This window comes from Heterodontus francisci, chromosome 1 (assembly GCF_036365525.1).
Source record: "Heterodontus francisci isolate sHetFra1 chromosome 1, sHetFra1.hap1, whole genome shotgun sequence".
Taxonomy (NCBI): Eukaryota; Metazoa; Chordata; class Chondrichthyes; order Heterodontiformes; family Heterodontidae; genus Heterodontus; species Heterodontus francisci.
In genome coordinates, this window is record NC_090371.1 from 265,729,245 (window position 1) to 265,755,501 (window position 26,257).

Genomic DNA, 26,257 nt, shown 5'->3' on the forward strand with positions numbered 1-26,257 from the left:
GGCCTGTTTCAGTGCTGTATCTCTAAACATAAACATAAACATAAACAATCAAAAATGTGTCTGGGGAAAACTAAACAAAAAAACCCCTCAAGGAGTGGGAAGAGAAAGGGCTCAACAAACCATTATGTTGAAGTACGTTGGAGTGTGCTTTTTAAATGATTTCACTGAAGTCTGCAATTTTCTGGCATTTTTATTTAATTTGTGTTTTTAAAAAGTCAGAAGTGGTAAAAACACAAAATACGAAGCATGCACCAATGGCCAGCCTGATCTGGTTGTGATGGTTTTAGGACTTAGGGCTTTTAATTAACAAAGAGCGGTTCACGGAGCTAAACTCATTCCTGTTGTAAAATACTGCAGGGTGGGGGGGGGTGGGGGGGACACAAATAATATATTTGAGATGACAAAAGTTATGGACGGTGCAGATAAAAATAAGCAGTAATTGACTTAGATCACAGAACAAGAGGATATTGGTGCAGCATTCATAAGCATCAAGCAAGATAAGAATTTATTTTTAATAGTGGCTACATGGAATACATTTCCAAGAAAAGCACTGTTAATTAAAGCTGAATAAATAACTTTTTTGATGAAAAATATACATAGATCAGGGAGGTAAACTACTGGGACAAACACTAGAATGCAATTGGTTAGAGTTAACTCCCAAAAGCAAGGTGGTGAAATTTGGAATAAAAACAAGAAATGCTGGAACCACTCAGCAGGTCTGGCAGCACCTGTGGAAAGAGAAGCAGAGTTAACGTTTCGGGTCAGTGACCCTTCTTCGTGAAATTTGGCTCGGTTTTGATTCTGGGAATAAATTTCAGGGTTTTAACTGTCTTGTTAGTATTTATTACCTGTGGTTAGTTTCCTCCAGCAGGGGATTGAACGGATTGTGCAAAGATTGTGGAGCTAACTGGACAAGATTTGTGAAGGGAAAGGCTTAATGGACCAAATGGCCTGATATTGTTTCATACCTCCCTGTGCTTCTATTGTTCTATTAGCTTTTCATTTAAAATAACCATTGTAGTCTTAAAATTCAGATTTCTTTCTAGTTTTATAAATTAGAGTAAATAAGTTTCAAATAAGAGAAAAACACCAACCACAAAGAAAAAAAGTTTCAGCATTGTACAGTATTTTTTTTCAAAGCCTGCCTTCTGCTAGACATTCCTTCATACACTTAAAGCTGAGACTCAGCAGGAGGAATTGTGTTTTGGACCCATGCTCCAACACCTATGACGATATGTATTTACAACATCACTATACAGCTCAATGAGCATCAAAGCACGACTAAAATTACCACTCATCATTTTCTTTGGCCTCCTTGTCTCGAGAGACAATGGGTAAGCGCCTGGAGGTGGTCAGTGGTTTGTGGAGCAGCGCCTGGGGTGGCTATAAAGGCCAATTCTAGAGTGACAGACTCTTGCACAGGTTGCTGCAGATAAAATTGGTTGTCAGGGCTGTTACGCAGTTGGCTAACCCCTTGCATTTGTCTTTTTTCCTGCCAACTGCCAAGTCTCTTCGACTCGCCACACTTTAGCCCCGCCTTTATGGCTGCCCGCCAGCTCTGCCGATCACTAGCAACTGACTCCCACGACTTGTGATCAATGTCACAGGACTTCATGTCGCGTTTGCAGACGTCTTTAAAGCGGAGACATTGATGGCCGGTGGGTCTGATACCAGTGGCGAGCTCACTGTACAATGTGTCCTTGGGGATCCTGCCATCTTCCATGCGGCTCACATGGCCAAGCCATCTCAAGCGCTGCTGGCTCAGTAGGGTGTATATGTTGGCCGCCTTGAGGACTTCTGTGTTGGAGATACGGTCCTGCCACCTGATGCCAAGTATTCTCCGGAGGCAGCGCAGATGGAATGAATTGAGACGTCGCTCTTGGCTGACATACCTTGTCCAGGCCTCGCTGCCATAGAGCAAGGTACTGAGGACACAGGCTTGATACACTCGGACCTTTGTGTTCCATGTCAGTGCGCCATTTTCCCACACTCTCTTGGCCAGTCTGGACATAGTAGCAGAAGCCTTTCCCATGCGCTTGTTGATTTCTGCATCGAGAGACAGGTTACTGGTGATAGTTGAGCCAAGGTAGGTGAACTCTTGAACCACTTCCAGAGTGTAGTCGCCGATATTGATGGATGGAGCATTTCTGACTTCCTGTCCCATGATGTTCGTTTTCTTGAGGCTGATGGTTAGGCCAAATTTGTTGCAGGCAGCCGCAAACCTGTCGATGAGACTTTGCAGACACTCTTCAGTGTGAGATGTTAATGCAGCATCGTCAGCAAAGAGGAGTTCCCTGATGAGGACCTTCCGTACTTTGGTCTTCGCTCTTAGGCGGGCAAGGTTGAACAACCTGCCACCTGATCTTGTGTGGAGGAAAATTCCTTCTTCTGACTTGAATGCATGTGAGAGCAGCAGGGAGAAGAAAACCCCAAACAGTGTAGGTGCGAGAACACAGCCCTGTTTCACGCCACTCAGGATAGGAAAGGGGTCTGATGAGGCGCCGCTATGCTGAATTGTGCCTTTCATATTGTCATGGAATGAGGTGATGATACTTAGTAGCTTTGGTGGACTCCGATCTTTTCTAGTAGTCTGAAGAGACCACGTCTGCTGACGAGGTCAAAGGCTTTGGTGAGATCAAATGAAAGCAATGTAGAGGGGCATCTGTTGTTCGCGTCATTTCTCCTGTAGCTGACGAAGGGAGAACAGCATGTCACTGGTCGATCTCTCTGCTCGAAAGCAACACTGTGCCTCAGGGTAGACACGCTCGGCCAGTTTCTGGAACCTGTTTAGAGCGACTCGAGCAAAAACTTTCCCCACTATGCTGAGCAGGGAGATTCCACGGTAGTTGTTGCAGTCACCGCGGTCACCTTTGTTCTTATAGAGGGTGATGATATTGGCATCGCGCATGTCCTATGTTACTGCTCCCTCGTCCCAGCACAGGCAAAACAGTTCGTAGAGTGCTGAGAGTATAGTAGGCTTAGCACTCTTGATTATTTCAGGGGTAATGCCGTCCTTCCCAGGGGCTTTTCCACTGGCTAGAGAATCAATGGCATCACCGAGTTCCGATTTTGTTGGCTGTTCGTCCAGCTCATCCATGACTGGGCTTCATTGAGGGCGGTCTCAGTGACAACATTTTCCCTGGAGTACAGTTCTAGGTAGTGCTCCAGCCAGCGGTTCATTTGCTTGCATTGGTCAGTGATTGTGTCCCCTGATTTAGATTTGAGGGGGGCGATCTTATTGATGATTGGCCCAAAAGCTCTCTTAATGCCATTATACATTCCTCTGATGTTTCCGGTGTCTGAGGCCAGCTGAATATGGCTGCATAGGTGTTGCCAGTAGTCATTAGCGCAGCGCCTGGCTGTTCTTTGTGCAGCGCTTCTGGCTGCTTTAAGTGCTACGGATGTTAACTCGCTGGGGGCTTTCTTGTAGTTCAACTGTGCAATGCGCTTAGCGGCTATGACAGGTTCCAGCTCTTCAAAGTGAGATTGAAACCAGTCTGCATTCTGCTTCACACATTTGCCATAGGTGGTCATTGATGACTAATAGATGGTGTCTCTGATGTGGGCCCACTTGGTCTCTGCATCCCCTGTGGGAGAGTTTTGAAGGGCTTTTTCAAGTGAATATAGAAATTTTTGTAACAGCTGTGGATAAGAAATTCTGCTCGTGTTGATGCGCGGGTGGCCCTTCTGCTTGGAGTGATGCAGCTTCTTTGGTTTGAGTCTAACCTTGCTGCACACCAGGGAGTGGTCGGTGTCGCAGTCCGCACTGTGGAAGCTGCATGTGATTCGAACGCTATTTAAGGAGGCTCGCCTTGTGACGACGAGGTCCAGCTGGTGCCAACGAAGTGATCTTGGGTGCCTCCAAGAAACCTGGTGACAGGGTTTAGTGTGAAAGAACGAGTTGGTGATGCAGAGGTTATGATAAGTACACAATTCAAGCAGTCTCTGCCCATTCTCATTCATCCTTCCAATGCCATAGCGTCCAAGGAAGGAGGGCATCAGCATCGTTATGTCAAAGACATTTTGGATCATTTGATGTATTTCCCATAATTTAAATGCAGTTTCTAAAAGGAGGGTTACAAATTCAGGTCTGCTATCGATACCTTTTCAAGTTTACAGGGGTCAGTTGTTCCCATAAGCAGATCCTCACATTTCATGTGTGCCAGAGTTAGAAAATTTTTGTAACAGATGTGGATAAGAAATTCTGCTCGAGTTGATGCGCGGGTGGCCCTTCTGCTTGGAGTGATGCAGCTTCTTTGGTTTGAGTCTAACCTTGCTGCACACCAGGGAGTGGTCGGTGTCAATGTTCCCTCTATGTTGCAAGGCTGCACAGCAACACAAAAGTGCACCGCAGGCTATACACAAGTCGGCCCTTTTAAGTTGCCGTGCCAAACAATTTAACGGGTCCACGCACTGAAAATTGTCTGCGCACTACAAAAAAAATTAGATGTTTATCACTGCCTGATATCTATTTAAGTGATCATGTAATGCAGGGGATGTAAAAAATGCATCTACTTTGACATACAAACTGGATATGCTGACTTTCGCATGTAATTTTCCAATCTCCCAGTAAGCAAATTGTTGACATTTCAATGAGATGAAGCCAGATTGAAACATTAAGCAGTTTTATTTCTCAGGCAGCAAGTAAACACATAGACCAACAGTTAATCAAACTCATTAATGAACAAAATAATGAACATGTTATGCTTCCCCTACTTAACAGAAACAAAAAAATTATCTTGTCACGTACCCTTCAGGGTCCAGCCAAAGTCTGGCCCTGACAGCTGTCTAAAATCCTGACGGGCCATGTTTGCTATCATTTAAAATTCATTTCATGGGATGCGGGTGTTGTCCATTCCTAATTGGCCTTGAGAAGAAGATGGTTCTGAGCTGCCTTCTTGAACCACTGCAGTCCATCTTGTGCAGGTACACCCACAGTGCTGTTAAGCAGGGTGTTCCAGGATTTTGAACCAGTGACAGTGAGGGAAAGGAAATATATTTCCAAATCAGGATGGTGTGTGGCTTGGAGGGGAACTTGCAGATGGTGGTATTCCAACTGCTGCCCTTGTCCTTCTAGGTGGAAGAGGTGGCAGGTTTGGAAGGTGCTGTCAAAGGAGGTATGGTGAGTTGATGCACTGCATCTTGTATATGGTACACACAGTTGCCACTGTGGAGGCAGTGAATCTTTAAGGTGGTGGATGGGGTGCCCATAAAGTGGGCTGTTTTGTCCTGGAGTTGTTGAGCTTCCTGTGTGTTGTTGGAGTTTTGCTCATCCAATCAAGTGGAGAGTATTCCATCACACTCCAGACTTGTGTCTTGTAGATGGTGGACAGGCTTTGGGGAGTCAGGAGGTGGGTTACACGCTGCAGAATTTCCAGCCCATGACCTGCTCTCGTAGCCACAGTATTTATGTGGCTTGTTCAGTTCAGTTTTTGGTCAATGGTAACCCCCAGGATGTTGACAGTGGGGGATTCAGCGACGATAATGCCATTGAATGTCAAGGGGAGATGGTTAGATTCTCTCTTGTTGGAAATGGTCATTGCCTGGCACTTGAGTGATGCAAACATTACTTGCCACTTATTAACCCAAGCCTGAATGTTGTTTAGGTCTTGCTACTTATGAAACAGACTGCTTCGGTATCTGAGGAGTTATGAATGGTACTGAACATTGTACCATCAGCAAACATCCCACTTTGACCTAATGATGAAGCAGGTGAAGATGGTTGAGCCTAGGATACTACCCTGAGGAACTCCTGCAGCAATGTCCTGGGGCTGAGGTGATTGGCCTCCAACAACCACAACCATCTTCCTTTGTGCTAGGTATGACTCCAACCAGTGGAGAGTTTTCCCGCTGATTCCCATGGACTTCTATTCAGCTAGGACGCCTTGATGCTCGGTCAAATTCTGCCTTGATATCAAGGGCAATCACTCTCACCTCACCAAGCCAAACTTTACCCGTGTTCACAACCAGTAGGGAGGGGGTTATTACAGCCAACCCCTGCCAAGCATTCAGGATCAGGGAATTCCCAACACAATGCATGTGATGTATTTATCAATTACTGAGGTAAGTTAACAAATTAAAACAGAAAATGCTGGAAACACTCAGCAGGTCTTGGCAGTATAGGCTTACAAACTGTACTTTATTTCAATCTTTTCTATATTGAACTGAATCTGCCTATCTGCCCACCTGGCCTAACCAAACTTAGCTTTCACAATTCGCATCAAAATCAACTATTTGGTGTCATCAGCAAATTTCAATATAATTTAGAAAAGGTGTAAAGAAGCCCACAGACCCTTGTTGTACAAGAATCGGCTACATTTATCCTCATTAAAACATTTTAGCATCACATTGAAACATATAAAATTCTTAACGGGCTTGACAGGGTGCTGGGAGAATGTTTCCCCTGGCTGGGAAGTCTGGAACTAGGGATAATCATCTCAGAATAAGGGGTCAGCTATTCAGCACTGAGATGAGGATACATTTCTTTACTCAAAGGGTTGCGAATCTTTGGAATTCTCTAACTCAGAGGGCTGTGAATGCTCTAGTCGTTGAGTATATTCCAGACAGATTGTTAAATTTTTGGAAATTAAGGGAATCAGGGATATGGGGATAGGGCAGCAAGGTGGAGTTGAGGTACAATGATCTTACTGAATGCCCAAGCAGGCTCAAGGATGCTGAATAGCCTACTTCTGCTCCTAATTCTTATGTCCTTCAGACTTTAGGGAAACAATTTCAATGTGTGGCTGATCATCACTTTAACCATTTTTTTTGTCTCAGTGCTTTTTAAAAAATTGTGCAAATACATTTTGCTTTAAAAACTCAGGTTTTAAATGTAATTCATTTCCAAATCCTTTCTTTGGAGAAAGAGGTTACAATTCCTGAAAAATGACAAGGAGGAAGAGTATGCCACTGAACTGTCGCTTAATCCTTATTATACCATAGGCAGCATTTTTCAGCCTATCTAGAATTAAAAGACTAGCAGTTTTGATCTAGCTGATTCATTAGCAGGGAACGATCATCTAACAAGCTCATTGGGCTCCATTGATAGCCAACCAACCACTGGAAATAATAATTCCCTAAGGTCATCTGCATGCCTCGCCTGTAAATCTGAAGTGCAATAAAACCAAAGTACTCCAAAATAGCATTTTTCTCAGCAACACAAATGTAGACTGACTCAGTTTAAAAAAAAAAATCCACAGAGAATCATAACACAATTTTTATCAGTAAAACCATATGTCGAATTGTTATGTAATTTATGTATTTTAAATCATCAAATTAGTATCTTAAGGAAAGCCAAAAAGGTTGACGATAATAGCTCAGTAAATGTCACTTTTTTCCTCTTGTGTGAAGACATGAACATTTGAACATAACTAACAAGGAAAAAGATCACTGATGTTAGTTTTACAGTGCACTCTAATGGTTATAGAAGTATTTTGGAACTCTACCAAAAGGTTTGCCATGCGACATTTTGGATTCAGACCTTTTGTTGCATACCCTTCTTATAGCTTTCTAACAGCTGCAGTACTCAAAAATATGCTAGTAAATTTGAAACAAACATACCTTTTTGCTTACTCTGCAATTCTTTCAATTTGGAACAAAGCTCCTCAACTAAGGTCTCAATTCCAGAACTCTAAGAGAAAAAGAAAAATACAATGATCAAACGCTACTTTAGCACTTGAAACTATTCTTGGAGATTTATGGAGTATTATTTCCTCAGAGAAAGTACGGAGGTAACAACTGATAGTATTTAATGTAAATTGTACAACAGATGATTTTAGTCACATGAAATTCCTATTTGTTTAGCTTGAAACATTTGCTTTGGTCTATATTCCTTTTGCAAACAGACAAACTTTTGATTCAAATCAGAGTCCAGCCAGGTGTGGTCACATTTAATATATACTTCAGATATGATGGCATACTTAACTACCAGAAACCTGAATCTGTAGAATATTAGGTTACCTATCATTGTAAAGTTTCTCATTCCTCAATTTGAAAAAATGCCAGAGGATACTATCCTTATAAGTAAGGCACCCCATATAGTCAGGTCTTGCTCTGCACAAAATCTTCGCTGGTTAACAGAAAAAGGTAGCACAGACTCCCAACACAAGAGCCAAGTGGAGAAACCATGTCAATTCAGAAGGAAAATTGAATGATTTTAAAAGAATTAAACAGATTATCGAACAACAAAAGCACAATCAAAATGGCACAGAAAAACTGACAGCGTGACTTTGAGGACCGATATCAGCAAACCTACTAGAAGCAGGACAGCATAGACACGCTCGTCACCCTGAGCTGAAAAACCAAGTAACATTCAGTGAGAGGAAACATACTGCTCCTGACAGCGATTTCGCAAGATAATTCCTCACCATTAACGAAATGCTATTGCACATGCAGTCATCAGATCAGCTTCGCTCAGTTGAAAGCAATCATCCCTCAGATTCAGAAGGTTGTACATTCAGTTCTCATCCCAGGCCCTGAGCAAATAAACTAGGCTGACATTCAATGCAGCAATATGGAACTGCTGCATTATCAGAGGTGTCACCTCGGAAATGAGATATTAAACCGAGGTCTGTCTGTCCTAGTAGACATTACGCTTTTTAAGCAGAGAGTTCTCCTGATGTTCTGGATCAAATGCACCTCTAAACCAGCACCCCAAAATCAGATTACATGGTTCATCATCTCAATGCTGTTTATAGAATTTCACCACGTGCAAACTGGAGGTACAAAGAGTGACAGCGGGCTGTATTTTATATCAACGTACGAATTAGGAGCAGGAGTAGGCCGCTCGGCTCTTTGAGCCTGCTCCGCCATTCAATAAGTTCATGGCTGAACTGATTACTCCACATTTCCACCTACCACCCCGTTGCTCATTAAGAATCTATCTACCTCTGCCTTAAAAATATTCAAAGACTCTGCTTCCACCACCTTTTGAGGAAGAGAGTTTCAAAGATTCTCAACCCTCAGAGAAAAAAATTTCTCCTCATCTGTGTCTTAAATGGATGACCCCTTATTTTTAAACAGTGACCCCTAGTTCTAGATTCTCCCATAAGGGGAAACATCCTTTCCACATCCACCCTGTCAAGACCCTTCAGGATCTTGTATGTTTCAATCAAGTCACCTCTTACTCTTCTAAATTCCAGCGGATACAAGCCTAGCATGTTCAATCTTTCCTCATAAGACAGCCCACCCATTCCAGATATTAGTCTAGTAAACCTTCTCTGTACTGCCTCCAATACATTTACATCATTCCTTAAATAAGGAGAACAATACTGTACACAGTAGTCCAGATTTGGTCTCACCAATGTCCTATATAGCTGAAACATAACCTCCCTACTTTTATATTCAATTCCCCTCGCGATAAACAATAACATTCTATTAGCTTTCCTAAGGGCAGCACAATGGCGCAGTGGTTAGCACCGCAGCCTCACAGCTCCAGTGACCCTGGTTCAATTCTGGGTACTGCCTGTGTGGAGTTTGCAAGTTCTCCCTGTGTCTGCGTGGGTTTCCTCCGGGTGCTCCGGTTTCCTCCCACAGCCAAAAAAGACTTGCAGGTTGATAGGTGAATTGGCCATTATAAATTGTCACTAGTATAGGTAGGTGGTAGGGGAATATAGGGACAGGTGAGGATGTGGTAGGAATATGGGATTAGTGTAGGATTAGTATAAATGGGTGGTTAATGGTCGGCACAGACTCGGTGGGTCGTAGGGCCTGTTTCAGTGCTGTATCTCTAAATCTAATTATGTGCTGTACCTGCATACTAACCTTTTGCGATTCATGCACAAGGACACCCAGATCCCTCTGCATCTCAGAGCTCTGCAATCTCTCACCATTCACATAATATGCTTCTTTTTTATTCTTCCTGCCACAGTGGACAATTTCACACTTTCCCACATTATACTCCATTTGCCAGGTCTTTGCCCACTCACTTAACCTATCTGTATCCCTTTGTAGCCCCCTTTTGTACTCTTTACAAGTTACTTTCCTAGCTATCTTTGTGTCATCAGCAAATTTAGCAACCATACCTTTGGTCCCTTCATCCAAGTCATTTACATAAATTGTAAAAAGTTGAGGCCCCAGCACAGATCCCTGTGATACACCACTCGTTACATCTTGCCAACCAGAAAATAACACATTTATGCCTGTTTCCTGTTAGCTAGCCAATCTTCTATCCATGCCAATATGTTACCCCCTACACCATGAGCTTTTATTCTTTGCAATAACCTTTAATGTCGCACCTTATCAAATGCCTTCTGGAAATATAAGTACTACACATCCACTGGTTCCCCTTTATCCACAGTACATGTAACTCCCTCGAAGAACTCCAATAAATTGGTTAAACATGATTTCCCTCTCACAAAACCATGTTGACTCTGCCTGATTACCTTTAATTTTTCTAAATGCTCTGCTATAATGTCTTTAATAATAGCTTCTAACATTTTCCCTAAGACAGATGTTAAGCTAACTGGCCTGTAGTTTCCTGCTTTCTGTCTCCCTCCCTTTTTGAATAAAGGAGTTACATTTGCTATTTTCCAATCTAACGGAACCTTCCCCAAATCTAGGGAATTTTGGAAAATTAAAACTAACGCATCAACTATCTTACTAGCCATTTCTGTTAAGACCGTAGGATGAAGTCCATCAGGACCCGGGGACTTGTCAGCCCGCAACTCCAACAATTTGTTCAGTACCACTTCCCTGGTGACTGTAATTTTCTAGAGTTCCTCCCTCCCTTCCATTTCCTGACTTACAGCTAATACTGAGATGTTACCTGTATCCTCAATAGTGAAGACCGATGCACAATATTTGTTCAATTCATTTGCCATTTCCTTATTATCCATTATTAATTCCTCAGACTCACTTTCTATAGGACCAATGTTCACTTTGTTAACTCTTTTTAAAAATATCTATAGAAACTCTTACGATCTGTCTTTATATTTCTTGCTAGCTTTCTCTCGTACTCTAATTTTACCTTCCTCATCAATCTTTTAGTCATTCTTTGCTGTTTTTTATATTCTGTCCAATCTTCTGATCTGCCTCCCATCTTTGCGCAATTCTAGGCCTTTTTCTTTAAGTTTGATACTACTTTTAACTGTTTTAGTTAACCACGGATGGCAGGTCCCACCCTTGTCATTTTTCTTTCTCATTGAAATGTAATTTGGTATATTTTGAAATATCCCCTTAAATGTCTGCCACTGCATCTCTATTGACCTATCCCTTAACCTGATTTGCCTTCATTCCAAGACACTCAGTGCCTGAACAAGTGACCCAGAATTCGGAAAGGGGACCCCCGCTAGCCAGGGAGCCACCCCCGCCCCTTGTTGAGAAACGCATACGTCTGGGATCCAGCGCTGACCCAGGCCTTGGGTGGGTGTCTTTCTCACAGCAGACACCGCCTTCCTGGTGATGCTACCAAGCAAAAAAGCTGCCGACCTCTGATTGGCTGGCAGTTCTGTGGGCAGGACTTCTGTCCCCAGGATCCTCAATCCCATGGAAGGCCACTGCTGTCCACTTATGGCACTTAATTCGGCAGGCATCCCTGAAAGGAAGTGGCGATGCAGGCTCTTGCCGCTCTCGAGACGGTAGGAGAGACCTCTGTCGCCTACATTAAATACAGCACTGTGCTTCAAACACTGGTTGTGACATTTGAGTCATAACAAGGTACTATATAATGTTCCTGGAATCAAACCCCACAGCAATCAGCACAAGATACACTTCAGTAATCGTTTTAGTGATGGCTTTACCTAATGCATGAGTGTTTAAATTGAGAATCTGGAATCCTATGGAGTCCACAGAGAAATTGGATTTTTCTGTCTGTTCACTTAAGAATCATTCGGCCCACTGAGTCCATGCCAGCTCTCTGTGGAGCAATCCAGTCAGTCCCATTCCCCTTCTCTATCCCCATAGCTCTGCAAGTTTATTTCCCTCAACTGCCTATCAATGATTTCAGAAGGAAATTTGATGGTCCCCACTTCCACCACCCTGGAGGGCAGCAAGTTGCAGGTCATTGCTGCTCACTGCGTAAATAAAGTTCTTCCTCACAACTCCCCCCGTAGCTCTTGCCCAAAACCTTAAATTTGTGTCCCCAGTCCTCATATCATCAGCTAACGGGAACAGCTTTTCTTTTTCTACCTTATCTAAACCTGTCATAACGTTGTACACCTTTATCAGATCTCCTGTCAGCCTCTTTGCTCCAAGGAGAACAACCCCAGCTTCTCCAACCTAACCTTGCAGCTAAATTCCCCCATTGCTGGAACTATTCGGGTAAATCTCCTCTGCACTCTCTCAAGGTCCTTCACATCCTAAAGTGTGGTGACCAGAACTGGACGCAATACTATTTATACTAATCCTACACTAATCCCATATCCCTACCTGTCCCTATATTTCCCTACCACCTACCTATACTGGGGGCAATTTATAATGGCCAATTAACCTACCAACCTGCAAGTCTTTGGCATGTGGGAGGAAACCGGAGCACCCAGAGGAAACCCACGCAGACACAGGGAGAACTTGCAAACTCCACACAGGCAGTACCCAGAATTGAACCCGGGTCGCTGGAGTTGTGAGGCTGCGGTGCTAACCACTGCGCCGCCCCTATATTATCTCTCTTTGATAGTTGATATTGTCTTTTGGAAATTAAGAGAGGAGTTACCATGAGGGAGCTTTGCTACAAGTCTAAGGGTGGGTAGGGGAGGGGGGGGGGGGGGGAGGAAATCCTAAATAAAAGAGAAACTGTTAAGTAGTGTTAAATGTAATTAAATAACTCAATTTTAAAAATGCAAGGATGACATTTCAACTGGCAGGCGAAACATTCACTTTCAGTACCCTGTTTCAGCATATATTCTCCTATTGAATATCTTTTGTACCCACTCAACATATGCATGTCAACAATACCACAGATATACTGCCCTTGTTTCTATTTTTAGTAGCTGAGCTAATTGAAAAACATCTACTGTTTTTCACAACCTTACTGTAAATCTCTAGCATGTTACTTTGAAGGCCTTTGACTTAAAGCCACCCAGAACTTTTGTCAACATCATTGCAAGTGATTTCATTATGCACCCACTTAGAACAGAATAATGAAGCAATGAGAAGCTGACAATGAGAGAGAGAGAGAGAGAAAATTCCAACACCTTACCATCCTGCTTTAGCAAGTAGAAATTTGGATATTCTATGCACTGCATTTCCTCTTACATCACAGTATCACTATCAGCTGACAAGCTGCAAGTTGTGTCAAAAATAGAGCACAGTACAGAATGCCATGCCTCAAAGGACCAGTTATTCCACTTTGATAGCAGTGGGTGAAGTCGTACTGCTTACTCAGATGGTAAAACATTTCTAACCCTCTGCATATACTGTTGTGTTGATTTGTTGGTACATTGATTAAAACATTTTACAGAGACATAATCTACTGCTGTGGTAATTGTTTTCATTGTCACAGCTACCTACCCACACAAAGTATTATTGGCAGGTCACTGGCCTCAAACCTCAAATAGACCATACTTTCTGCTCCATATCTCTGCAATGAGAGCATATAGGTTCAGCTCCCTGAAATTTGCTGCTCATTTATTTTATCTGCTGCTCCTTAAAGTAGCGACAAGAGATTTTATATCCCGATGCACCAGGTCTCGGCCTCTCCCCTAGATATTATTTGACCCCCTTCTAACTACCGCTCCGTAGTCCAACTTTACACCTTCCAAGCATATCCAAGGCATTGCAGGGTGTCTGTACACAGCCTCTGAATATTTAAATTAGTTAACCCCACAATTTATGGCAGGGTCAATGCCACAACCTAACAACTCCGACTCCAAGTCAGTATTCAGTAGAATGCCCCAGATATCTAACTCTAATCAGTACATGCTGCATCTAATTTTTCTTTGTATTCTTAATTTATAACATGGTACGGGCTAAGTTAAATATAGAGGAAATGAATATCTCTATAAAATAAAGGACACTCATTTATGGGTTTAACACAATAATGGATTGAGTTGTGGGACTTGATTCCCAAAGCACTGCAAAAGTTCCATTTAATAAAAATGAAATATGACTGTTCGCTGCAGGGCAAATGCCTTTGTTATTATAAAATACTCCCACAGCCAAAGACTTGCAGGTTGATAGGTAAATTGGCCATTGTAAATTGCCCCTGGAGTAGGTAGGTGGTAGGAGAATGGTGGGGATATGGTAGAGAATGGTGGGGATATGGTAGGGAATATGGGATTAATGTAGGATTAGTATGAATGGGTGGTTGTTGGTTGGCACAGACTCGGTGGGCCGAAGGGCCTGTTTCAGTGCTGTATCTCTCTGTGACTCTAAAATAGAGTATCCCCTGATTTACTGTGAGCAACACCAAGGGGGTCCTGTTAATTATGTATTAAAAGTTCTGTATATGCCATGCACTTCCTATTCACATTAACCTACTTCTTGTGTCACAATTTGTGTTAAGCATTCTAGATCGGCATTTACAATGGGAAAACTGCATGTCAACATTTTTATAATGGGAAACCCTAGGTCAATATCTGGCTGACACACTTTGTTAAAGCTGTCTTTGAAGGCCTCCTTCACCTTTTCCCACATCCTTTGCTCGCCCAAGGAAAAAGAATCCTCTCAGTTGCTTGACCAAAGTACTGGTGGTGGAATTTTAGTGGATACTTCTCCCTGTTGTCTGCCCTAACTTCAGTGGATGAGCCATGCAAACTCCTGAAAAATAAAACATTTACACTGTTTTTGCAGGGTTTACACAACTTTTCCAAAGTTATGATGACTGATGGGGAGAATCCCTGCAGAAATCCACCCTCTAGAAAGTAAACTTAAGCCAGTTTTTAAAATGTAAAATTCCTAGTTTCTGGATTGACGGATAATTTTTAAAAAAATGTTCAGTAAACCACTTTTCAACTCCCAGCCCTGCTCCAGCCATAGTTCAGCTCCAACATCACTCCCTTCCCACACCTGAAAAAAATTACTTGTTGCGGCTTTCCAGTCTGCTCATTGGAAATCTTGTCTGAAGAGGAAAAGCAGGATCAGTTCCTCTTTTTGTTTGGCTGCGCCTCTGGCTGCTCCAACTAAATATTGGGAAGGCTGAAGCCACTGTCTTTGGTCACTGCCGCAAACTCTTGTTCCCTAGCCACAGGCTCCTCCATTCCCCTGTCAACTGTCTGAGACTGAACCAAACTGTCAGCAACCTTAGTGCACATCTGACCCCAAGATGAACTTCCAATCACATATCCCCTCCATCGATCAAACACCTTTTCCCACCTCCACAACATCGCCCAACTCAACTCGTCAGCACATCTGCTACTGAAACCCTCATTTGTTCCTTTGTAACCTCTGGACCTCACATTTCAAATACACTCCTGGCCAGCCTCCCATTTTCTACTAGTCGTAAACTTGAGCTCAACCAAAACTCTTATGCCCATGTCCAAACTCGCATCAAGCCCTGTTTACCTGTCATCCCTGTGCTTGCTGACCTATATTGGTTCCCAGTTAAACAATGCCTAGATTTAAAAATCTCTTGCTTGTTTTCAAATCATTTCATGGCTTCGCCCTTCCCCATCCCTAATTGCCTTTAGCTCCACAAGCAATGTTTCCTCTAAGCAACCCAAAAGTTCCCACACAGGCCACACACAAGTCAGCCTTGTTAAATTACCATACGTGTGCAGCTGCACTAAAAAATTCAAATGGCCTGCGCACTACAAAAAAAAATTAGAGGGTATGTTGCCCACAACCCTCTGAAATATCTGTGGTCCTCCAATTCTGGCCTCGAGCATTCCTGATTTTAATTGCTCCACCACTGGCGGCTGCGCCTTCAGCTGCCAAGGCCTTGTGCTCTGGAATTCCCTCCATAAAGCTCTCCACTTCTCTACCTCACTTTCCTCCTTTAAGATGTTCCTTAAAACATACCTCTTCGACCAAGCTTTTGGATACTTACCCCAATCTCTCATGTGGCTTGATGTCAAAATTTTTGATAACATTCCTGTGAAGCATAATGGGATGTTTTACTGTGTTGTAGGTGTTATATAAACACAAGCTGTTGTACACCCATACACACTACCCTTCCCCAAAGTACTAATAACCCCCTCCACATTTATTCACTCCCACCAACCAACTTACTTATTCAAACCATTCACTCCAATACTCACACTTCCCAAATTGTACTCTACCCAGCTCTTATCCTCAAATGTTTTCCTCCCTAAAAATCCACAGCAGCTCCCTACTGTCACAAAATCCACCTGCCCTATCAAACACCTTACCTTTTCATAGAACACTATATCTTGTCACATGTACTTTGTTAAATAACGCAATATCCTACAACCTGTTAGCACAATGGGAAATAAACGAGTGTACATAATCTTAACTGAAAGAAACTTAACTAGAAAATTGCAGCCATCCACATGAAATCTAGCTGCATTTTTCATGTTCCTCGAGAAAGCATTGAAAAATGGAACAATGTCATTTTGCAGTGCATTTGGGTTACATTACTTTAGCAAGCTTTCTACCTATAATAAATTAGTCGGGCAGTAGCATTTTCTTTTGAAAATGTAACATTGTATGATTGATTGCCCATTAACCTGACATCAATATTGAGTAAAATAAGGTACACTACACTAAGTAGCACCTGTATTGCAAGAGCATAGTAACAATTAGCACTAATTTGGAAAAAACCTGCTCTAGAAATCTGCTCAACTTCCTTGAGGACATTATAAATTAGATATTGAATGCTAACTGAAATACTTTATTTGGACTTTTGGAAAGCTTTTGACAAAAAGTATACGACTTGAACACGGGATGTTAATACTCATCCGGAATGGTTGTAGCTGATGGAAGTTTTATTTGCAAGGGTGTTTTGATGAGTGTTATATGAGACCTTGGGAGGTTTCTGTGTGTTTGGGAAGGGGGGGGGGGGGGTGGTGGGCAGAGTGCTGTGGAGATAATAGGAACATGGAGGTGGTCAGAAAGATGTACTCCCAAAGAGGGAGGTGAGTTGTGGTTGCACCAATACTCGGGACTACAGCAATATAAGTTGATGTTGAAAAGGATGTCAAAGAAAACAGAGGGAAATAAACTCATTCAAGAGGAACTCAGTTCTACGGTGGTGACAAAAAAAGGTTAGAGAAGTAGCAGTGAGTGGGTTGAGGGACCAAAATGGCATGCTGTACTGAGATGGAGAAGTGCTGATGAGAAGGGGGCAAAGTGGAGCTGGAATTTGTTTGGCAGAGGAGGAGGACAGCTCAGGTCCACATTTTACTGCTATTTAGCACACAAAATAAGTTTCTTCAAACCCTCCATGAGGACATCGATGATCAGGGACATGGGCCTTGGAAGTGGGGTGGGCCAAAAAACAGTACATGGAACTTATAGCAGCAAAACCTTTTTTGGAGACCAAATGACAGATAGCCAATGACAGTGACAATGAATAGATACATCTAAAAATAGTAGTTGGGATTCATAATTTCTGGTGATGGGGTAAAGCTTCTACACAAGGAATGTGACTTCCACCTGCATTCCAGGTCAAAAATATTGTAAAACAGAAAATTCTGTTCTGATAGCATTTATGCTGCTGTTGCAATGATATGAGGTTCCCCCCTAATGAGGGAATGGATGGGAGGTCTGCCTATGAGAATGAAAAAGGTCATTTCAAGTGAACTGCCAGATCATAAAATATAATGGCACCTCAAATGGCAGCCATGGCTTCCCTGTTGGCAAATATTATAAAATCACAGCATGGTAACAGCACAGAAATAGGCCATTCAGCCTGTTGTGTCCATGCTAACTCTCGAAGAGCTATTCAACTAGTCCCACTCCCCTGCCTATTTCCTGTAGCCCTGCCATATTTTCTCTCATCAGATAATTGTCCAATTCCCTTTTGAAAGCCACTATTGAATCTGCCTTCACCACTCTCAGGAAGTGCATTCTAGATCCTAATCACTCACTGTGCAAAAAAGTTAATCCTCATGTTGCCATTGGCTCTTTAACCAATCACCTTAAATTGGCGTCTTCTGGTTCTCGACCTTCTGCCAATGGGAACAGTTTTTCCCTCTGTACTCTGTCCAGGCCCCTCGTGATTTTGAACACTTATTAAATCTCCTCTCAACCTTCTCTTCGCTAAAGAGAACAGCCCTACCTTTCCCAATCTATCCTCGTAACTGAAGTTTCCCATCCCTGGAACCATTCTCGTGAATCTGTTCTGTACCCTCGCTAAAACATTCACATCCTTCCTAATGCATGTTGCCCAGAATTTGACACAATACTCCAGTTGAGGCCAAGCCAGTGTTTTATAAAGCTTCACAACGTTCTTGCTTTTGTATTCTATGCCTCGATTTATAAAGTCCAGGATCCCATATGCTTTATTAACCGTTTTCTCAACCTGCCCTGCCAACTTCAATGATTTGTGCACATATTTCCCCCCACATCCCTCTGGCTCCTGCACCCCCTTTAGAATTGTATCCTTAATTTTATATTGCCTTTCCTCACTCTTCCTACCAAAATGCATCACTTCACATTTCTCTGCATTATATTTCACCTGCCATGTGTCTGCCCATTCCACCAGCCTGTCAATGTCCTCTTGAAGTCCATCATTATCCTCCTCACAGTTCACAACACTTCCAAGTTTTGGGTCATCTACAAATTTCTAAATTGTGCCCTACACACCCAAGTTTAGGTCATTAATTATAGGTCAAGAAAAGTAGTGATCCTAATACTGACCCGCTGAGGAACACTACTATGTACCGTCCTCCAGTCTGAAAAACAACTGGTCACCACTGCTCTCTGTTTCCTGTCACTCAGCCAATTTCGTATACATCTGTCACTGTCCCTTTTATTTCATGAACTTCAACTTTGCCGACAAGCTATTATATAGCACCTTATCAAACACCTTTTTATAAGTTCACATACATATCAACTGCATTACCCTCATCAGCCCTCTGTTACTTCAAAAAACTCAATTAAATTAGTTAAGCATGACTTGCCCTCAACAGATCAGTGTTGGTTTTCCATAATTAATCCACACTTGTGCAAGTGACTGTTAAATTTGTCTTGGATTATAGTTTCTAAAAGCTTTCCCATCACGGAGGTTAAAGTGAGTTGCTGGGTTTATCCTTAAACCCTTTTTTGAACAAAGGTGTAACATTTGCAATTCTCCAGTCTTCTGGCACTACCCCTGTATCCAAAGAGGATTGGAAGATTGTGGCCAGTGTCTCCACAATTTCTACCTTGACTTCCCTCAGTACCCTCGGATGCATCTGCTAAGTACAGCCCAACACCTTCTCGATCAATTTTTAGCCCATCCAATGTCTCAACTATCTCTTCTTTCACCATAACTTCTACAAGATCTTCTTCCTCGGTAAAGACAGATGCAAAATGGTCTTTTAGTATTTCAACCATGCCCTCTGCCTCCATGCGTAAATTCCCATTTTGGTCCCTATTCAGCCCCACTCCTCCTTTTACCACCCTTCCATTTGGAATTGTACCTCGGATTGTTCATTTACAGCTTTGCCTTTCAATTCTTGATTCCAATTTACTTGGGCCAGATCTGTTCTCACCCATTGAAACTGGCCCTTCCCCTATCAATTATTTTTACTCTGGATTTCTCCTTGTCCTTTTTGATAGCGAATCTAAATCTTATGATACCATGATCACTGTCCTCTAAATGTTCCCCACTGTTTTAAACTGAAATGCACTCATATGAGAGTCACCCATCTAAATAAAAGCCTGCAACACTACCTACTGTTGTAGTGTATTTTTAAAAAAAAACAATTATTGTGGCAAACACCTATCCCAAAACAATGAGGCCATAACAATCTACTTCAGTGGACTATGGAGTAAAGCTTAAACAAAAGAACACAGCAAAACACAGTATAATACCAAGCTAGAAAAAAGCTCATTAGATACTGAATGGGTTGAACAGTCACTGAAGGTGAATGCAAAAATCAAATATTTGAAATCTAGTGTCTACACAATGAGGTAAACCTAGTGTATATGTATCTAAGTGAACTGCAGGTAAACGACTGATCCAATATCTATACATGGATAATGGAAACAAATATCTTTGCATTCCCTATATATTATTAATTATATATTCCTTATCTGAGTGCATTTCACTTTAAAACAGTGGGGAACATTTAGAGGACAGTGATCATGGCGGGCAGCCATAAAGGCGGGGCTAAAGTGTGGCGAGTCGAAGAGACTTAGCAGTTGGCAGGAAAAAAGACAGAAGCGCAAGGGGAGAGCCAACTGTGTAACAGCCCCGACAAACAATTTTTTCTGCAGCACCTGTGAAAGAGTCTGTCACTTTAGAATTGGCCTTTATAGCTTATAGCCACTCCAGGCACTGCTCCACAAACCACTGACCACCTCCAGGCGCTTACCCATTGTCTCCCGAGACAAGGAGGCCAAAGAAGAAGAAGAAGATGATTCCTTCAGGAAGCAAGATATCTCAGGCTTCAGTTTACTACTTTTCTGAATAGAAGAGATTATTGATAAAACTTCCTTAACCAGGCATAATTTCTGGAAAAGATAGACTGCTGCGTTACACTTTTTGCTTCACAGTGTTACCCTTGGGCAGAGAGATAGTACTCGTGCAGCATGACAGATCAATTTCTCTAGCATGAAGAATGTCAGAGGATTAAATAGCTGCTATAGAGATCAGCTGCCACATAGATCCTTAGCCTTTCATAGAGAGATACAGCACTCAAACAGGCCCTTCGGCCCACCGAGTCTGTGCTGACCAACAACCACCCATTTATACTAATCCTACATTAATCCCATATTCCCTACCACATCCCCACCTTCCCTCAATTCTCCTACCACCTACCTACACTAGGGACAATTTACCATGGCCAATTTACCTATCAACCTGCAAGTCTTTGGCTGTGGGAGGAAACCGGAGCACCCGGCGGAAACCCACGTGGTCACAGAGAGAACTTGCAAACTCCGCACAGGCAGTACCCAGAACTGAACCCGGAGCGGTGAGGCTGCGGTGCTAACCACTGCGCCGCCCACATGAAGTAACTTAAAGCAGTATGTTTCATTGTGACTGCTACTTCTATTGAATCTAGAAGCCCCTAGTTCTCAATATATTTATGGTAATTTTTCTAAATAAACTTAGCAATTAACACTGCTTAGTTAACAGCAACAAAATTCACAGATACCATAGCAGTGTTTGATCATAGCAAGTTCAGATACAGTAAAATTCAACACACCAAAAGCCTTGCTGACACATTAGAAATGGAATATTTCTGCATTGCAATGCTTTTGAATGTAATTGTATGGTAAAAAGAAAAGCTTAATGCAGGAGAAAGCCTGTAAAAGGTGATTTGAGAGGAATTTGAGGACTGGACATTTTCTGTAGTTCCTCCTGAATGCGACAACATGAATGTATATTTAAATTATTACCAAAGGAAATAGTGGACTGTGAGCAACACACTATTCCTGATCTTAGTGGAAATTTAGATTACTATCATACAAAACACTGAGAGGAAGAGAGTGCTGCAGTAAGGAATTTCAGATCAGATGGGTAGAAGGAATGAAATAGTCAGCTAACAGAAGAGGAAAAATACAGACAATTGTGGCTGTGGATGAGGAATACTGTAAAGGGGAAATCAAGTGGCACATCAACAGCCTAAGTGGGGCACATGGAACCAGTGGGATTAGTGAGGAAAGCGCTTGGCAGCCACTGAGTGGATTGCAAGATAAAATTCAGCTGGCGGAAAGGGAAGAAGTTGAAATCTTGTTTATGGGATGCAGGGTAGATGGCCTACAGTCTTGCTTTGAACTCCAGAAAGTGTTTGTAAAGCCCAGGGTTATTAGCAGTAGTAGCTTTTCTATTTATTAGTTTATGCTGTTAGAATTGTGAGCCTGTATAATTGAAAAGGCTATTTTTTAGCTGTCCTACTGTCAGATGAATCCTAAATAAAAACAGCAAGATTTATTAGTCTCAACAACTTGACAGCAGCATGGAAATAAACCTTATATATGGCACCCAAAGCTCCATGGTATGTCCCTGTGCAAACCAAGATGACAAAAGAGTTGAACCTGCGTTTGTCTGCAAAAACTCCAGTCTCTTTTTAATACCTGTCAGTTTAAAGCATCAGCCCTGGTTCAGTGGCAGCACTCTCATCTCTAAGTAATAAGGTCATGGTTTCAAGCCCCACTCCACACGTAATCCAGATTAACACTTTAGTGCAGTAATGAGGGAATGCAGCATGATTGAGGTGGGGTGGAGGTGCTGGGCAGGATAGGGTGGAGAATGAGGTGAATGGGGGTGATGGAAGAGTGGACAGGTATGAGAAAGAGATAGAATAGGAGGGGGACAAGGAGGAGGAAAGAGTAAAGAACGTTTGGATGACTAGTGCCGGAAAGGTAAATTGTTTACTAGGACCAATTTAAAGGCTTTCTGGAGTAGGTGGCAATGGGCTAGGGATGGGTTCCCTGCTCAGCGAGGAAGGATAGTACTCAAGTGCAACAGGGTTGTTTTTTCCTTCAATGAAAGAGGGGGTTTAAATAGTGGATTAACAACAATTTTTCTGATCAATGCAGACAAAAGACATGGGTGGATAGATTAATTGCCTTGCTCAGTGGCAAGGGCCCAAAATGCTGCCTATGGAGGGAGAAAGAACTAAACACTGGTGAGTGTACACAGGGGAAGTAGGGATGAAACTATCCTTCAGAACGAGAGGATTTTATATCCCTGGCTAGCATAAAATATTTAAGAAAGCATCATAAATAGCACAGTACCAGAACTATATAACTGAATAAACTTCAACACAAAAGAATATTTGATGACTTGTCTTTACCTAAGTGAGCCAGTTTTCTAGCGTACAATTTGGGGATATCAAAAATGTTTGATTTTGAAGTGTTTAAAATGCAAATCAGTCTCTACATTCACGTTGCTTCGAGAGTTATTTTTAATATAAATATGTGAAGAAAATCCCACCTCACACAGATAAGCTGAGGCAAAATGGACAACTGTTTCAATGGTTCTTTGATACAACATAGGGAACCCTTTTAAATTGAAAGCCAGAAGTGATCAAGAGGCATAACTTGAAAATTGTCTTAAAAAAAATCACCAGCATCATCGGTCAAATTCCCTTTCAATCTCACAGCAACCTTGGCCTTTGCTATTAGTCGTCTGAAAATGAATTTCAAACCCAGGTAACAAAAACTTGCAATTCAACTCAGCAAAAGATTTGTTGAATTTTTTTGGCAAAAATGACTAAGATGTAATAGAATGAAAGGCAAAAGGAGTAGTAATAGTCATAGTGTTATGAAAGTGTTTCCATTTTTAAATATTTTTTTGAGGACTTGTGTTTTAGAATTGTGGAGATGGATTCATTTGAGACTGAAGAGATTCCATGAAAGTGTTTTTTTCCCCAAGGGCCACTGGAAGGACTCTGTTTAAAAACATTTACTGGATGTCACATGTCTTCAGCTAAGTAAACAACAGGTGCCTTCTGACTATGAGAGTGGTTTACAAGAGAAGTGACATGTCAAGATTTAGGGTGCTCAAGAGTGGGTTCCATTTTTGAATACGGTTTTGAAAAAGTTGAGTTTGTAGCCTGCTGAAAGAAACACCCAGCTCATCTTTTCCCCACCTCTGAGAAACCCTGCAAAAAAATCTAGCTGTTACACCTGATGCTGCATTTCTCCCGAGAAGCTTTTGGAAGACTTCCTCTCAACATCTCCTGAAGAAACTGCTACTGAAAAGATCCCAGTGACCCATCTACGCGTACTCAAGATGCTAGACTGTATGCTATCTGGAACATAAGACATCTTATCCTTTTTCTTCAAGAATTAACATGCACTTTGGTCAAAGCATCTTTATTTTTCCTTTAACCAGTGTGTGTGTTGGGTATTTAGAAGGGAATATATATATTTACTACAACAAAAACAAGAAATGCTGGATACACTCAGCAGGTCTGGCAGCATCTGTGGAAAGAGAAGCAGAGTTAACGTTTCGGGTCAGTGACCCTTCTTCGGAACTATATATATTTACTGTCATATTTCAAACCGTGTTAAAGCTTTGCATCTTTATTGACTAAGTCTAGTTTTATAATAAATTAATACTTTTGTTGTTTATTGAAAAAACCTGGTTGGTGGATTTTATTCTGAAACTAAAACAGATGGAGTACATAATTGGCCGCATCTGTAACTGGGTACACATTTAAATATATGTTGTGACCTGTGGAGAAGTAGAACTGGAGAAAGACAGTGCACTCCTCTCGCCTTGGTCGTAACAGTCGTAAAAGACAAAGCATTTGTCCAGTGAGAATGTCAATGGCAGAATGATGAACAGCTCTGTCTGAAAGCAAAAGCATGAAAAACCAGTTGAAGATTGGTACTTTTTTTTAAACCAATCAAAATGGTGGCCATGGTCAGAACTTTGTTGAATTCAATGTTGTATCCAGAGGGTTGTAGAGTGCTTAACTGGAATATAAGGTGCTGTTCCTCGAGCTTGCGTTGAGCTTCACCAGAACACTGCAGCAGGCCAATAACAGAAATGTGAGCTTGAGAGCAGGATGGTGAATTAAAATGGCAAGCAACCAGAAGCTCGAGGTCATGCTTGCAAACTGAGCGGAGGTGTTCCGCTAAGCAGTCACCCAATCTGTGTTTGGTCTCCCAAGTGTAGAGGACATCACACTGTAAGCAGCGAATACAGTATACTAAATTGAAAGTACAAGTAAATGGCTGCTTCACCTGGAAGGAGTGCTTGAGGCCTTGGATGAAGCGAGAGGAGGTAAAAGGCCAGATGTTACACCTCCTGCAATTGCATCGGGGGTGCTGTGGGAAGGAGACGAGGTTTCGGGTGTGATAAGAGGAGTGGACCAGGGTATCGTGGAGGGAACGGTCCCTTTGGATTGCTGGCAGGGGAAGGGAAGATGTGTTTGGCGGTGGTATCACACTCTAGGTGCTAGAAGTGGCAGAGGATGATTATTTGGATGTGGAGTTTGGTGGGGTGGAAAGTGAGGACCCTGTCGTGGTTCTGGGAGGGAGGGGAAGGGGTGAGAGCAGAAGTGCAGGAAATAGGTCAAACACAAAAAGGAGATAGAAAGCAATAAAGGTAGCAAGGTTGAAGAGACAAATAGAAATCCCGTCAGAGAGGAGAGCAAAAATTCTTCAAGGTAGGCATCGCTAGAAGAGAAGTGGCAGTGAATTAAACACTATAATAAAAGCAAAATACTGAAGATGATGGAAATCTGAAATAAAAACAACAAGTGCTGGAAATAAACAGCAAGTCTGGCAGCATCTATGGAGGGAAAAACAGAGTTAATGTTTCAGGTCTGTGAACTTTCATCAGAATTGGTGAAGATTAGAAATGTAGCTTTGAGCAACTGAATGGGGGATGGGGGGGGGGGGGTGGAGAACAGAAGGGAAGGTCAGTGATAGGCGGAGGGCAGAAGAGATTAAATGACAAAGATGTCATGGAATAAAAGGCAAAGGGATTGGTAACAGCTGTAGTAAAAGACATTAGTTCAGCGAGTATTAATGACAGAATAATAAAGATACAAACAGCTTCAGCTTAAGGTAGTGAAGAGAGAGAGAGAGAGACAAAAATCTCCATCAAGTTACAAGGTTATCATTCCAGCTATGTTGGCATTAATTTAGTAAACGTATGCCCTTATAGAAATTTACAAGCAGTGGGGGAAAAGCACAAAAAAGATTGAATCCCAAATAGCAGTTTCTCGCACACAACTTTCAGACGTTTAATTCAAATGTGCAACGCTACTTACTTCATCAGAAGCAGAACGCAGACACTGAACAGCAGCCTGTTTCTTCATTTCCTCAAGACTCAGGTCTGAACACTTCTTTTTCCCTTTTCCCCATTTCTTGGTGGTTCCTTTCTCCCAGCCCAAGAAGATGTCATTTTCCTGTTCCATAAAAATGGAGTGGGAAATTTAGTATACAGAAAACCTAACATATCACAATTCAAAGTGAAGCTTAAATTAATACTGGATTAAATAAAATACAATTAATAAAAAACATGAAGCATGGACGGAATTTTGGGTTACTGGGGTTGTGTAATACCACATGCAGGGTATAAGGAAAGCTATTGAAGCAGTTAGTAGAAATTTGCTCAAAATACAAGATGCATGGCTGAAAAAGGAGTTGGTATTGCCATTTAAGATTTTGCTGAAGCACAATGATGGGCATCTGAAATTTTTTTTTATTGTCTACTTCAAGTGTGATAAACAGCCAGCAGTACAATTTAGAAATTCTGTATGATTAGCAATATATTTGAGCTGAGAAACAACACTATTTATTAAGCTTCGTC

At 42.0% G+C, this 26,257-nt stretch overlaps 1 protein-coding gene across 4 annotated transcripts in view; it reads right to left on the minus strand.

Moving 5' to 3' along the window:
* Window positions 1-26,257, minus strand: part of kiaa0232 (KIAA0232 ortholog) — a 141,087-nt gene that overhangs the window by 32,205 nt on the left and 82,625 nt on the right. For 3 of the 4 annotated variants that reach the window (XM_068044090.1, XM_068044083.1, XM_068044074.1), the window contains exons 3-4: window positions 25,716-25,853; window positions 7,561-7,630 (exon numbers count right to left, since the gene is read on the minus strand). In XM_068044090.1, the coding sequence (XP_067900191.1) occupies window positions 7,561-7,630; window positions 25,716-25,853 (208 nt within the window). Of the gene's footprint in view, window positions 1-7,560; window positions 7,631-14,556; window positions 14,650-25,715; window positions 25,854-26,257 lie in introns of those variants that run through there. The other variant, XM_068044099.1, reaches the window with a different exon arrangement.